Source organism: Poecilia reticulata, chromosome 9, assembly GCF_904066995.2.
Source record: "Poecilia reticulata chromosome 9, P_reticulata-male-v2, whole genome shotgun sequence".
Classification (NCBI taxonomy): domain Eukaryota; kingdom Metazoa; phylum Chordata; class Actinopteri; order Cyprinodontiformes; family Poeciliidae; genus Poecilia; species Poecilia reticulata.
Window position 1 is genome coordinate 30,377,449 of NC_088838.1, and position 14,685 is coordinate 30,392,133.

The 14,685-nt window shown below is 38.1% G+C and overlaps 1 protein-coding gene across 2 annotated transcripts in view; it reads right to left on the minus strand.

The window, feature by feature from the left end:
• The window catches only part of cnot6l (CCR4-NOT transcription complex, subunit 6-like), a 19,604-nt gene continuing 4,919 nt past the window's right edge, over window positions 1–14,685 (minus strand). Inside the window, exons 4-13 of one of the 2 annotated variants that reach the window (XM_081610904.1) lie at window positions 14,572–14,657; window positions 13,613–13,702; window positions 13,458–13,526; window positions 13,226–13,383; window positions 12,275–12,429; window positions 12,045–12,196; window positions 11,217–11,441; window positions 10,696–10,898; window positions 8,045–8,262; window positions 1–279 (exon numbers count right to left, since the gene is read on the minus strand). In XM_081610904.1, coding sequence (XP_081467030.1) covers window positions 231–279; window positions 8,045–8,262; window positions 10,696–10,898; window positions 11,217–11,441; window positions 12,045–12,196; window positions 12,275–12,429; window positions 13,226–13,383; window positions 13,458–13,526; window positions 13,613–13,702; window positions 14,572–14,657 — 1,405 coding nt within the window. In that variant the 3' untranslated portion in view covers window positions 1–230. Of the gene's footprint in view, window positions 280–4,548; window positions 7,958–8,044; window positions 8,263–10,695; window positions 10,899–11,216; window positions 11,442–12,044; window positions 12,197–12,274; window positions 12,430–13,225; window positions 13,384–13,457; window positions 13,527–13,612; window positions 13,703–14,571; window positions 14,658–14,685 lie in introns of those variants that run through there. The other variant, XM_008417774.3, reaches the window with a different exon arrangement.

A 14,685-nucleotide genomic window follows, 5' to 3' on the forward strand; every position in this document is an offset into this window, starting at 1 on the left:
GTGCGTCATTGAAAGACAAGATTAATATCTGAACACCAACTATAAAGTCTTAAAAAGGCGCTGAGAATCTGGGCTGGAGGTTGAGGTCATACTGCGGTGGAGAATGTGTCACGGAGCGAGCGAGCGGACTGCCAGCTTGGATTTCCAGACACAGAGGAGTCTTCTTTTCTTTTCAACGGAGAAAGGCAAGTGGGTGGTCTTGGGCACCAATGGGTAATATATCCACGGCGTCACAAGGGAAACTCGGGAATATAGCCAAACTTGTAGTCACAGGGACATCTGAAAGAATCCAGACAACAGAAGGCGTTAGATCAGTTCAACTGGAAGCACAACTAGATCACAGGAGGGCTCAGAGTTACCATAACTGGCCAACACTCAAGCGTCGGTATGCTGGCAGTCGCAGTTTCTTGAAGCCCCGCTGACCAGTGGATTGGGAACAGTGGTGGAGAAAGTACTTAAAAAATTTACTTAAGTAAAAGTACAAATACACAGTCAAAAATGTACTTAAGTAAAAGTCAAAGTACCACATTAACATTTTACTTAAGTAAAAGTAAAAAAGTCCTGGCTTTTAAAAATACTTAAGTATTAAAAGTAAAAGTACTCGCTGAATGCATTACCTAATCGCTAATATCATTAAGTGTGCCGATCGTATTTAATTTTAATACATCAGAAATGTGCCATTTTAATTAACACTACCACAGATTAAACATGTTCTTATTGTGTTTATTCTCTGTAACAGTTTAGACTTAGATATGTGATTCTATGAATCATAATTTCAGGGATGGAAACATTTTGTCTCCTGTCCTAACATAGCATGAACTTCATTAGTCACATTTATTTAGAAAGAAATCTAACTGAAAGGGGATGTAAAGAAGGTGCGGGCGGGGTGGAGGACATGCAACCAAGGAGCCATGTAGCAGAGTTGTAGTCAAGACCACCGAACCCAAGACCAGCGCCCCGCGCTAAATGACACAATAACATTAAGTTTACCTATCAAAATTGGTTTTCAGATTGATCTGAAAGATCCACATTCCCATAAAAACACCTAGATATTAAATACTTAGAGCTGAAATATATTTAACCAGTATCAATTAAAACTCACTTCATTCTGTTTTGCTTTCATCGCTGTGCTACAATCCGCAGATGTCTCCTGCTATTCCTAGAAAAATAACGCCCTGGGCGGTTGCCCATATTGCATATGTCTGAAACCACAACTGAAACATTGCAGTTAACGGTAAATAACGTTCAACTATGAACACTGTCCAACGGCACAACAAGTAACTAAGCAGAATGAGCACCGTGACTGTTTTCATCCTCCCTCCCACTGCGATGTTTGCCACCATGACAGGAGACGAAATCAATCAATGAGCAATGAGCATGCTCTGTGTTCATACGTTCAACTTTTACTTATTCAGCGATTAAATGAATGTCTATATATATATATATGTATATATGTCTATATATATATATATATATATATATATATATATATATATATATATATATATATATATATAGCTACCGCAGTGTACACAAGAACAAAGAACGGCTCTCAGTGAGGCTTCAGTCCTTAGGACTTAGTAAAGATCCGTCCAGAAGAATCGGATCGTTCCTGAATGTCATATATTGCAGACTTTGGTCACAGCGTTGTCCCATATGTGCGACACCTCAGTCAACACCTCCACACAATAATTCAGCGCATGAGTGACAACTTTTTTTCATCAGATGCAACATGTGTCTCAGTACAGCTAGCTTTGCTAGCACAGATCTTACCTTTCTTTAAGCTTTCCTTCCAAGTGACGCTAAAAGTTGGACGAAGTCCCCACCGTCTGTGAAAGCGAAGCGCTGCTGATTTTCCATGTCGCCATATCAATTTATGCAGCGCTATTATATTATAGACAAACATCTCCTCCCGCTAAGAGGAAACCACTGCGCATGTCTGGAGCTCCGCGTGCGAGTAAAGGGGGAGCCGATGGGTGACAACAGACACTAAGTCACGTTATTGCTCGGATTTTACGCCGCCACCTTAAGTCCCTGAACTTCACATTTTAACGGAAGAAAAGAGCAACGAGACTTGGATGTAACGAGTAACGCGACAGTTTTGTAGAAATGTAGTGAAGTAGAAAGTACAGATACTTACTGTAAAATGTAGTGGAGTAAAAGTAGAAAGTCCCCATTATTAAATCTACTTAAGTAAAGTACAGATACACGAAAACTGTACTTAAGTACAGTAACGAAGTACTTGTACTTCGTTACTTCCCACCACTGATTGGGAACCGGTGTGACCGTGACGTCAGCACTCCAGTCCTCCTGACCTAGCCTCCACGGTGCCATCTGGTGGTGATGGCGAGCCATAGGAACGAAAAACAAAACAAAAAAAACCTTAAACACCCCAGATTCCTGCACAAATGAGGAACTTCATGTTCAAAAACAAGCCCAACAAACTGCAACTCATTAAGTTTGCTAGCAACTTTATAAAAAAAAAAACAAGTCCAAAGTAACTTATAATAATCGGACTTGACAGAATCTCAAAATAGTTCTTGATTTTCCAGCAACAAAATGTGCATCTCCCTCCTCCCTCCATGTTTCTGATCAGCTGATAAATGTCGCGTAGAAACGGCGGTCGCTCCCCAAGACGCGCAGAGGAAACAAAATGACATTACGAAAGAAAATAGTAACACACAGTGATTTGGAAAAGTAACTTTTATCTAATTGCTGGATTTGGAATAGTAACGCCTTAGCTTACTCGTTACTGAAAAAGAAGTGGTCAGACATCAGTAACACGTTACAAAGTAGCGTTACTGACATCACTGATTTCAAAACACATGCACTGTTGAAGGGGTTTCTGCTGTCGGCTTCTTAAAATGGAGCTGAGAAGGTTCAGTGGAACAAAACAAGTGTTACGGCCCTGGGCCTTAAGGGCTGGGCTGCAGGTGTTGCTTTTGTCTGTCCTTGTGCTCCTCCCCTTTACAGGTGCTGCTGATCAGGTTGATTGGGAGTGCAGAGTACTTAAACCTGGCTGTCTCCATCTTCTGGGTCGCCTTCAGCGTCCACTCTGCCGCTTATGGTGTTCTGTTGCCAGGCCTCGGCTCCCCTCCTTTTTGAACATTTGAGTTTGTCTTTGTTTTGGCACTTCAACACTTCCATATGCACTCATACAACACATCCAAGCATTTGCATTACACCACTGATATCCACAATCCATTGTTGTTTTTGTTAATAAATATTCATTTTTCTACACTTTAACCCCTGCATGGTCTCCCGTTTTTGTTATGACATTGAGCCAGTCGTAACAATTGGGGGCTCGTCAAACGGTTCTGTTCGGTTCGGTAAGTTTGGCTTTTGTTTTTACCGTGTTAAATGAATTACGTTCTTCTTTGTGAGCGCTTGTTTCGCATTGGTCAACTGCTTGTTGGCGTTTCGCTCTGGACGCTAATTTCCATGCGTTTAATTGGTGACGGGGGAAGCCCGTGACGCAATTGTCCTTATTTGGAGGTGTGCGCTCTTGGGGGATATGCAGGTGGTTTAGATGAAGTGCGGTGCATTTTTGTTGGAGCAGGATGTTTGTTCCATGGATTTGAGCAGTGGCGCAAAAAGTGGGTATGCAGGGTATGCAACGCATAGGGGCGCAGCACCAGAGGGGGCGTCAAAACCCCGTCTGGAGGGGGCGGCGCGCCGATGATGTTTTCCCGTACACTAATGCGCGCCTTACGCTCCTTCACCTCGCGCACATAACGAGGTAAATGTAGCGAGTTTTACCCTTCACGTATCGTCGCCTCGGAGGGAGGAGGGGGGGTGCTGAGTGAGCGTCGCTCCTTCACCCTGACGTTCCGTCCCTCGGTCGGGGGGTGGGGGGGGCGCCGATCTATGTTTTTGCATCCACCTGAATAATGTGTAGTTGCGCCACTGCTGAAACTATAATTCTGCAAACATCAGAAGAGTCCCTGGAAAGAACTTTTGATCAACAGAATTTTTAAAATTCAGTTAGAGCTCAGTTCCTCTAAAATGCTATTTCCAGTCCATCAAGTTATATTTCGTGTTTTGACTCGCGATATTCGCGGGCTTTAGACGCCAGAATCGCCCACGAATAGCTGAAAATACTTGAGACTCCCTCTGAAACGTTTAAAACATCCTATTTTAGTCGTTCAAACCCCATGTTTACCTTACTATGCCTCATTACGCAGAGTGGAAACAGTTTTAGCGCTACAAGAGAAGCTAACGTTTACATTTTTCCGGGACTCAGCGAATCAGCGCCAAGGAAAATTAATGGCGCTCTCAGATTGGCTGCCTTGCCAACTCTAGCCAATGGCTTGCCACGTAGCACTGCGTCATCATCTGCGCTTTCTCTAATCGTTTAAAGAGACAGTATTTGAAGAAATTAATAAATAAAACTCAGACATATTCTCTCATTATTGTGGCAATTAGCAAATACAAATAATTTTGGTGAGTTTAACTGACCTAAAATAGGAGAAGCTTGTTCTGATTTAACTTCAGTTTATGTAAACTTATAAGCATGAGTGTGTAGAAATAAAAACCACCCAGACAAACTGCATTTAAACCTAAAACATTTATGTGGGTTTTTTTTCTGAGAAAAACGTGGTTATTCGTACAAAGTTCCAATCTGAAAGTCTGCAATGTTAGAGACAGAGTTCAAAAATAAAACCAGCGACATTTGTTCTGTACAGGAACATCCAGAGAAACCCGACAAAGACAAAATGTGCAACATGACATACATCTCTGACTTGAAAGGAGAAAAAAAGCACTCCTTTAATGTGAGAATGTGAAAGACACCCCCGTATTATCATCAAAGAGTCAAATCGTGTAAAGCTGTTTGTACAAAAATCCCGGTGAAGTTGGTTCAGGAGTGAAGTATAGGCCTCAACGTCAACCGCTGCTGCTAGCGGCCCAATCGGTCCTGGGGTTGTGCCGATGACCTTTCACCTTCAAATCATGGTCCAAAGGGTTAAATGCACCACAGACGCACTAACTGCCTTCAACAATCATTTTAACATTCATCCCTGATTTAAAAAGTTCACATTTCATCTCCTTTTACACATTTGCTGTAGGAATAATTGATTTAATCTAATTCATTAGAAAACAACAGCTTTATAATAGATCCATGCTTTTATTACAGCAGCATAATCAGGAAATACGTGTTTTTAATTCAATCAAAAATTTACATTTACCAAAAATTAAATCTTCAATTTTTAATTAGAGTAATATTTTGCACTCTCATAGTGAATAGAACCACATCTATTCAGTGACTTCTACTAAAAAGCAGACTTTACTGAACCTAAATCTGCTTTTGATTAATTAAACATGGCTAAATGCAACTAAAGTGACTTAAATTGTGACCAAAATTCTGCTGAGAATTGACTGGATCTTTCTAAAAAAAAAAAAACACTCAAAAAAACAAGCAGCTAAAGTCTGTAAACTCTGAATTTCTTTTAGTATGGCCAATGTATAAAACAGATTTTTAATTAGAATTTGCAAGTTTAGTTTATTATTGAGCTGGTAAAACTAAATCAGTTTATTTGTTTTATATGTTTATTTGTTCCTTCAATAAATGGTCACAGTTACTTTATTTTTTCTTGTTTTCTCGTCCAGCTTTGTTGCTAAAACTAATAGGACTTCATGTCGCGTCATATTTATTCCCCAGAAAACAAAGAATTAATTATTACAAGTGCCTAGAAACACTGATAAAAATAAAAACTAAATTTTATTAACAAAATTATATTATTTTATTTTGTTGGAACTGCTGCTGGTAAATTTTCAAAGAGCAATTACTTTATAATGAAGATTTTTTATTTTTTGAATAAACTGATCTAAATCTTTGTACGCAGATTAAAGTTACTGTAGAATAGATTATGCGGCTGCAATAAGAGATTAATTTATTTACAATCTTATTTGGAGTGGCAATAAATAAAGGCTCTAATTTGTTAAATTTCATACGCCTGAACCCTAAAAGTCAATTAAATTTTTAACATTTTCCGTTTTGTCCGCCCAAAACTCTGCTTTGCATCCCAAACTGAACAGTGAGGAAGAAAACATCATAAACTTTAATTTTTATCATTTTTATGCACCATGACAACTGTTTTGGCAAAGAAGGACAATTGCACCAATAGTTGTTTTGTATTAAAAATGCACCAAGACGTAGGAATTATACAACATTATGTACGTGTGCAAGAACAAACATTACCTGTGCTTATACAGAAATGTCAGAACAACATTTTTCTGTGTATTTTTATTCAAAGTGACTGAGAGTTTTTAGTGTGAGAGGTACTGCAAAGCCCTGAGCTCCAACGTACATAAAGGGCTTTTAGTTTTAATCCTCAGAAGCAGCTAAATACATTCTGTTTTGGAGTCATCGACTGGCGCAGCTAAGCTACCCCAGTAAAGACAGATTGTATGTCACTCAATTCTTTGGCCAATCAGGGACGGGGAAAACTTTTAAAACAACATCAGGAGAAAAAATATTATCTGTGAGTATAAAATATACTGAGCAAATCAAGCAGAAATGAGAGACCGTGGCTAATTTGGTGTGAACTGCTGTTCTTGCAAATCAAAACGCTCTGAGGTGCCTCAAAAAGTGAAGAATGCATCATTGATAAAGGTGGGGGATAATCCCAGATTATGAAAATAAATACTTCTAACTGGATGAGGTGAAAAAAGCAGCTTGTTTACATTTAGAGGCATCATTTACCGGCTGGTGTGACAAAACAGACCAAAGATTATAATCTCAAAAGTGTCACAAAAAAACAAAATAACACAAACTACGGATTATCCGACTGCCCCCCTCCCCCAAAAAATGATGCATTAGCGACAGGAAATGTGCTGAGGTTTTAAATCCCGTCTTCCATTTTTCAAATACTATTTCTAAAAACAGAGTTTTCAATCTTTTTAATCTTAAAATCTCCTAATCATTCCTCAGATTTCATTAATTTACATATTTTTGGCATTTCGTGGCTTGTGAATTTTAGATATGCACCAAAAAAAAAAAAAAAAAACCCAAAACAAAAATAAATACCAACAAATGTTTGACATCCTCATAACGTTAATAAAGTCAGCTTTTCGTAATGAGAAATACATGCGTTTTACAACAGCGTTTAAGGGCCATTGTAGGTAGAAAAAAAGTACATTAGTGAGAAAAAACTCAGAAATTCTGGGAATAATATCAGAATTTTTCTGTGGGAAAAAATCTGAAATTTCTGAGTTTTAAAATTCAAAAATGTCTGAGAAAATAAAGCAGAAATTCTTAGATTAAAATGACAATTTTTTTTTTACAAAAACTTGAAAATTTCTGAGTTAGGAAAGTTGAAAATTTGCAAGAACAAAAAAAAAATCTCAAATTGTGACACTAATCTCTTCTAGGAAAAGAACTCGGAAATTTCTGAGTGTGAAAGTCAAAAATTTGCAAGGTAAATCTCAGAAATATTGAGATTTATGTCAGAAATTTTATAGAAAAAAAAGCAGAAACTTCTGAGTTTGAAAAGTCAATTATTTTCTAAAAAAAAGATTCTGAAATTTCCAAGTTTTCTTCTAGTAAATTTCTGAAATTAATCTCAGAATTTCTTTTTTTTTCTCACAAATTATTATTTTTTTCCATCTCCAACAGCCCTAATACACCTGGTAGTATCTTACATCATTACTATTAAACTGTGACTTAAAAGATTTATTTCTTAAATGTATGAAAAACAAACTGGGACAGAAGTCATCTCGTCTCTCGTCACGTTTCGTGTTGAATTTATCTTAAAACAGAATCAACGAGCCGTCATGATCTCATCTAAGGCGGGCCACTTCAGCAGCTTCATCCCCAATTTTTGGTATCAAGCTTCGTTTTAAAGGGAGGAAATGAATCAACGTAACACAAAAGGTACGAAAAGGAGCAACAAACGGGCAAATACTTCACTCCTCCTGTTCGAGTCTGATGGTGAGCTGTACAGGGTCCTGTATAAAGCTGGGAGAGGGGGGGGGGGGGTGCAGTGTTTAAAAGCTGAGTGGGTGAGGTTAGAGGTGTGGGCGGGGCTTTCCCAGGCTGCACTACCTGTGGACGGGCAGGTGCAGGCCGTTCAGGGGGTTGAGCGGGTGGGGGACAGGGGGTTGCAGTTCCAGCTGGGCCAGCAGGGAGAAGTGGTCCGAGGGGATGTGGGGGTGGGGGCAGCCGGTGATGTTGTTGTCCACCAGCCACTGGCTGTCCAGCGGGCCCAGGACGCCCACGGCGCTCATGTGTGTCTTGGAGAAGAAGATGTAGTCGATGACGCCCTGCGGGAACAGAAGAGACGTTACAAAGGGCTCCCTCTAGTGGCGAACAGGAGAACAGCTTCCGCACAGAAATAAGACGGACCAAATCATTGGTCGGGTCAGTACGACGGCGTATTAGTGACATTATAGAAATGTAGTAAAGAAAAAGTTAATTTCCTCTAAATTATTCAAATTTATCTCATAAATGTTAGAAAAAAACATTTTTGAGTTTCAAATGTCAAACATTTTATAGAAATAAATGAGAAATTTTGAGAAAAATCTTAGTTATAAATATCCTTTGGTTAAAACTGTGAATTGGATTAATTGTGTTGAATCAATTGATAGGAAACAGACTCAAAAAAGGCCATTTGCTTAAAGAACATAAACAGATCAATAGTTTTAAGCCAAAGCTGTACAAAAAAACAAATACATTTTTCATTTATGATAAAAAAAAAATCTTCGTGTACATGTTCTTCCCAGAGCGCAGTTTGAACTTTACACCTGGTTCAAATCCTGTGAAAAAAAAAATCTCCTAGCATTTTTAATATCCAGTTACTGATCAGTTAATCCTTTGCTACAAATGATCAACTGTAAATAAATGAATGCTGTTATTAGAGATTCAGCTTCTTTTTAGACTCAACTTCAACGATAAACACCCGAAAAATATTTAAACTGAAGCAACTTTTCGGGGGATTTCAGCTTCATCTAAGCAGTTTCTATTAGCAAAGAAAGCAGGAAGCAGAGATAACACAACCACAGAATCTGATTTAGCAACATTTAAGATGAGTGAATTCACTTCTCACTTTCAGGGTGGTAAACTTTAAAAATATCAGCTAATTCTGTCTTAATGTGGGCAAGCTAAACTTTGACCTTGTTCCTGTAAAAGCTGAACTTGCACAACAGCTCAATAGATAACGGGCAGAACAGAAATCCTGGAGAAAACTGGCATCCTGTTTCCGTCAGAGCAAAGAGAAGAGAGACGCTCCGAGTGGAAAAAAAGCAAAACCTGACAGCCAGCAGATGAGCCGCTGGTCATGAAACGAGACGAAGCAGAAAACCACACATTATGTGAAAGTTGCCAGCGTGACTCTTTCCAAAGCCGGGCCAAAATGTCAGCGCATCAAAAACTGCGAGGCGAGACGAGATTCAAAGGCTTCACCACCAACACGCTTTGAAAAACTGCAGAAAAGTGTAAGAAAAAAAAAAAGAGCCACGCATCTCTGGTTAAAAGGTCTTCCAGACTAACTTCTGGTTTCCACAGGAAAGCTATTAAAAAGTGTTAAAACATGTTCCACACGTATGATTTTGGGTTTTCCACTCGGTTATGAATTTTGAGCTCTTTAAACGAGCCCAAAACTTTTTTTTTTTTCAGATCAAATGTGAAATTAAAATGATTGATTTAAAGGAAACTGAAGGAAGGAAAGATGCAAAATCTACTCGGGTTATATTTCTTTAAGTTTAGTTAATCTAAACTTAAGTTTTTGTTAATCTAATCGCAGGTCTTGATCGATATTTCTCCAACAATCCAGTATCTGTTGTTTCAGTCAAACATGAATCCCTCCTTTTTAGTCAGGATCAAGTTTCAGGGGCAGAAATCAAGCCATTTATAACACTTCCATATTTTCACATTTTTAGAATAACAAACTTAAAAGTATTTTATTGAGTATTTTTTCCTGACAGATCAAGAAAAAGTAGACTTTAAACATGGAGTGAATAGAAAACAATACAAGGTTTGCAACACAAAGATTTAAAGCAGCTTTAGGTCGCATACGGATGCAACAATATGAAAATTTGGGCCAATTTCGAAATCTGATATTACCGTATTTTCCAGTCTATAAGTCGCATGAATCAAAAAATGCGTCACGAAGAGGAAAAACAGCACAAGTCTCAGGCCTAGAAGCTGCAGGACCAGCGTGATTATGAAAACTGAGACTTATAATCGTTAATTGATATTTACCAATATTATACAGTATGTCCTACTGCAGATTTCCAAAGCAAAACTACTGACTGTAACTGTGTTTCCATTGATCATATAGCTGCACAAATTGGATTTACAAAAATAGATTTACTTAATGGAAACGCGGCAATTTTGGGGAAAAACCCCAAAAACTCACTTTTGAATCAAATGTTTTTTGTGTTAGGATGAAGTGATTTTTTTTTTTTATGTCCGTATCAAATTTTATTTATTTCGCAAAACTGCAATGAAAACATTTGTATCACGAGTCACGTGATCAACAGGATGTTACTACTGGCAGAACAGACGAAGAAGAAGACGACAGGAAGTAGGAGGATGATGGCGCAGGATGTTTTTTTTAATGATTTGAACAAACTTATACACGTGATCTTAACTGCGTTTCTTATTTTAACGGAAACACATTTTGTTTTTTCCACATTAGCAGAAAACTGACAAGAGCTTTGTCGGCTGGCGAGTCCTGCTGAGCAGCAGGTTTCTACCTTGAAGTCGTATGTGTAGTTGGTGTAAGGCATCAGGTTGCTGTCGTACGCGCTCTTCAGCTGGAAGCTGTGTGTGATGCTGCCGTCCGAGTTGCCGTTCTTGCCGTTGCAGCTGAAGTTGGTGAGACACTCGTTGTAGCGCAGCTCCTTGAAGTCCTTGTGGTTTTCAGCCACACCGCCGTTGCTCAGGTACTCCACCACGCCTGCACAGCAACAACATGCAACAAAAATAACTTAAAAATCGGCTTCATTCAGTGGAACATGGTCAAAATCACTGTTGGATTCTTCTTAACTCAACTAGGGATGCAAGTTATTGATTAGTTGAACTTTCGGCTCAGTGACATCTCCGCCATCTTTGTTTCTATACCACCGGAAATAAAGATGGCGGCGCCTCTGCTGGATGGAGGCCAAACTGCAACACTAATAGAAGGTCTGAGCGGATGTTATAAGTTAATCGATCGGAACTCATTTTAATCTAATAAACCATTAATTTACAGTCAACCATAAGTTGCTGGACTTACCGGAGTCGGGCAGCGAGTTGAGGTCGGCACACAGGACGATGGGGATGGATGAGGGGTCAGAGGTCGGGGAGTCCGTTGTCATGGCACCCGAGGCTCTCTCAGCGATGCTCTTCAGCTCCGACAGAAACATCATGGTTTGGATCAGCTTAACGTCCGAGTACTCCGGGTCCCAATGCATGTGAGCGTTGGCCACAAGCAGTAGCTGCCTCTCCTGAGGCTTCACGCCTCACAAGAGAGAAACAGGATTATAGATTTTAAAAGTTTAATACACATAAAGACAGGCAACAAGAACCTCTAAAGTAAATGAAATAGCTACTAAATTAACACGGTGGGGAGATTTTATACTTCCTAAATTAATTTCCAGTAAATTTCAGATGTGAAGAAACTCTTTAAGCAGCTAAAACAAAAATTATTACAGCTTATCTTTCCTTCATAGCACTAAATATTATGAACTCAAATCAAATATATATAGAGCAGACATAAAGTCATAAAATATTAAGCAACACAAGGCATAAAAACAGCATTAAAGGCCTCTAACTCTCCAGTAAACAACAAAACTGCTGCTGTTCACCGAGTGACAAATCTCTGGTGCCACCTTGTGGAAATACAGGATATTACACATGAATTTCAGATTTTCACAGTAATTTTGTCGTTTTTTAATAGAATATTTAAACAGTATCAGCAAAGAAAGATGATTTGTTGGTTAGTTTCACTTCAATCACGTTTTGATTGCAGTATTTCAACTTATAGTGAATAGAATCAATCAATGTATCGATAATAGAAAGAGGGAAAAATAAAAATCATGGTCACATGACCATCTCGTCTTACCACTGGCGAACATGTTCTTATTAACCTCCAGCAGAACCGTCACGCCGATGTTGTCTTTGGTCATCACTCTGTTCAGCATGACCTCTGACCCCTCAGAGTTGGCCATGGCCACCTGATTGAACTCCACGGTGTGTTTCTGGACCAGAGTGAACCTGCAGACATCAGCAGCGTCCGTTGTTAGCTCCCAGCTGGACTCCATGTTGGTTCTGTAAAACTTCGGAGGTTCTCACTTCTCGGTCTTGAAGAAAATGGCGCAGCCATCGACGTGTTTCCTCTCCTGCTCAGAAACCAGCTTGGCGCGGGATTTGGGGCAGAAGTAGCCGTCGTAGCCGCGGTCCTTTAGTGTTTCCAGGAACAAGGTGTAGTACTGCTCCGTCTCCACTTCCTGCAGAAACACAGAGGAAGAAGTTGTACTGACAGAGTTTTATAATTTTGCAAAAAAATAAATAAAATCATAAATATTTTTTGGAAAAAAAGAGAAAGAAAAGCACCAATTTTACACATTAATTAAAAAATGCTAAAATATATTTTTCAAACATGGTTTGAAAAATTTTCATTTTCAAAATTTTCTCCCAAAAAAACGTAAAACATATATTTTTTTAAAAAGACCAAATTTTTCATGTTTTATTCATTTTGAAAAAATGTTTCAAAAATACTTTTTGATAAAAAAATTTATATATATAAAAAAGAGTAAAGCACAAATTTAACAAATTTTTATTTTTTTCAAAAATACATATTTTTCAAAATAATTTGTTTATAAAAAGAAAGGCAATTACAATCTCAATTTTCAAACTTTTATGCCAAAGAATTTTCAAAAATAGTTTTTAAAAGCACTAAATTTCCACATCTTTCATTTATTTTCAAAATTGTGTTTTTCCTCAAAAAGATGTTTTTAATTTTTTGGGGACAATAAAAATACAATTTTAAAATTTTCCAAAAACATTCTGTTTCTTCTCAATGAACTTTTCACAACTTTCATTTTAGCAAATGTCACTGGATGTTTGTTAACCTCAAATAAGAGAAAAAAGAAGTTTCTTTTGTAACTTATTTTAAAAAGCTAAAACCAACCACCTGCATTTTGCTGCGTCCAGGTTAAATTCACACCATTCAGTTGAGTTTCACCTGAACTTGTGTCTTTATAACTTATTCTCAGATTTCACATTAAATGAACTCGGCTTCACCTGCAGGCTGATGATGTCGGCGTCACAGCCGGTGATTTCCTCCATGATGCCTTTCTTCCGGTACTCCCAGTTCAGCGCCCAGGACGGACAGTAGCCGTAGAGCTGCCGCGTGGCGTACTTGTCGCACAGCACATTGTAGCACATGACTGTGAACGCAGCTGCAGGCGAAGCCAGAGGAGTAATCAGAGCGGCAAAGAGTGGCTTTTAAAGAGTTAAACCGACCGGAACCGACCTGTTGGGCTCATCAGGTCTCGCTCCTTCAGAGTGATCCACGGTCTTTGGGGGAGCTGCTCTGGGTGAACTGGGGGGATATACGAGACGATGGAGCGGGTTATAAATATCACATTGATATGATGTAAATATTAAATGTGCTGCTGAGGGTTTTACCTGCCAGATTGTCGAGCATGTAGTTCAAAAGCTTTCTGGTTCCGTCGGGCTCCTGGTACAGATTCAGGATGTCCTGCGATAACGGATTTCCTGCAACCAATAAAACGTCAAAATGCAACTAAAATGTGTGGTTATGGTAAGAACTACACATTTACATCTAGCATATGTTTAACATCGTTTCATTTTATCATCTGCTGTATTTGAGTCTGTTTTATGGTTTTTTTAATATTTTAAAATACTGATCACTGTGGCCGGTTTGAATCATCTTATATTTTTATTCATTTTTTCCTGTCTGGCAAGAAAACCTCATAAATCTACAAATCTAATATCAGTTACTCCAGCAACTAATATTAAACAATTATTTTTGATGTTGCAATCTTTTTTAATATATTGTTTTTAACAATTTTTTGTGTGAACTTTTATAAAATAAGATAATTTACTGATAAGAAATTATACGTAAATCCAGTCAAAAATACGTGGTAATATTTTGTATTTTTGCAGTGTAATAACAAAGAGATGAGATAATTTCCTTTTCATTAAAGAAATGCTGAACAAATCTTTTTTTTAATATTTAAGTTTTAGAACATCTAGTTTTGTAATGGACTGAATATTTTCACTTCATATGAACTGAAAAGTATTTAGCAATATTCAAGTTTCATTGGCAGATTATTCCACTTATAATATCGGAAAATGTCTTGTTATAAAATGACCTGCAAGTGAAAATAACACTTTTGTTTAAATCGTTGTTAAGGAATTATTGAAATAAAACAATCTCTTATATCGGGCTGAAAAGTTACTTGTAAGTTATTTCTGTCTTATTTCAAGTTTGCTAAGATATTTGCACTAGAAACTAGACCAACAATATTTGGTAAGATTTTGCATTTGCAGTGTAAAACTCCCTAAATAAATGAATTAACGGGTAGTTCTAATATAATCACCGGAGGATGAAGAAGTCTCACCTTTAAGTCCCAGAGTTTGAAGCTGGAAAAGCCGGCCCAGTTCGTAAGGCAGGACTCGTAAAAGATTGTTGTTTAAAAGCAATTCCCTGCAAAAAAAAAGCAACAACCAAGCAT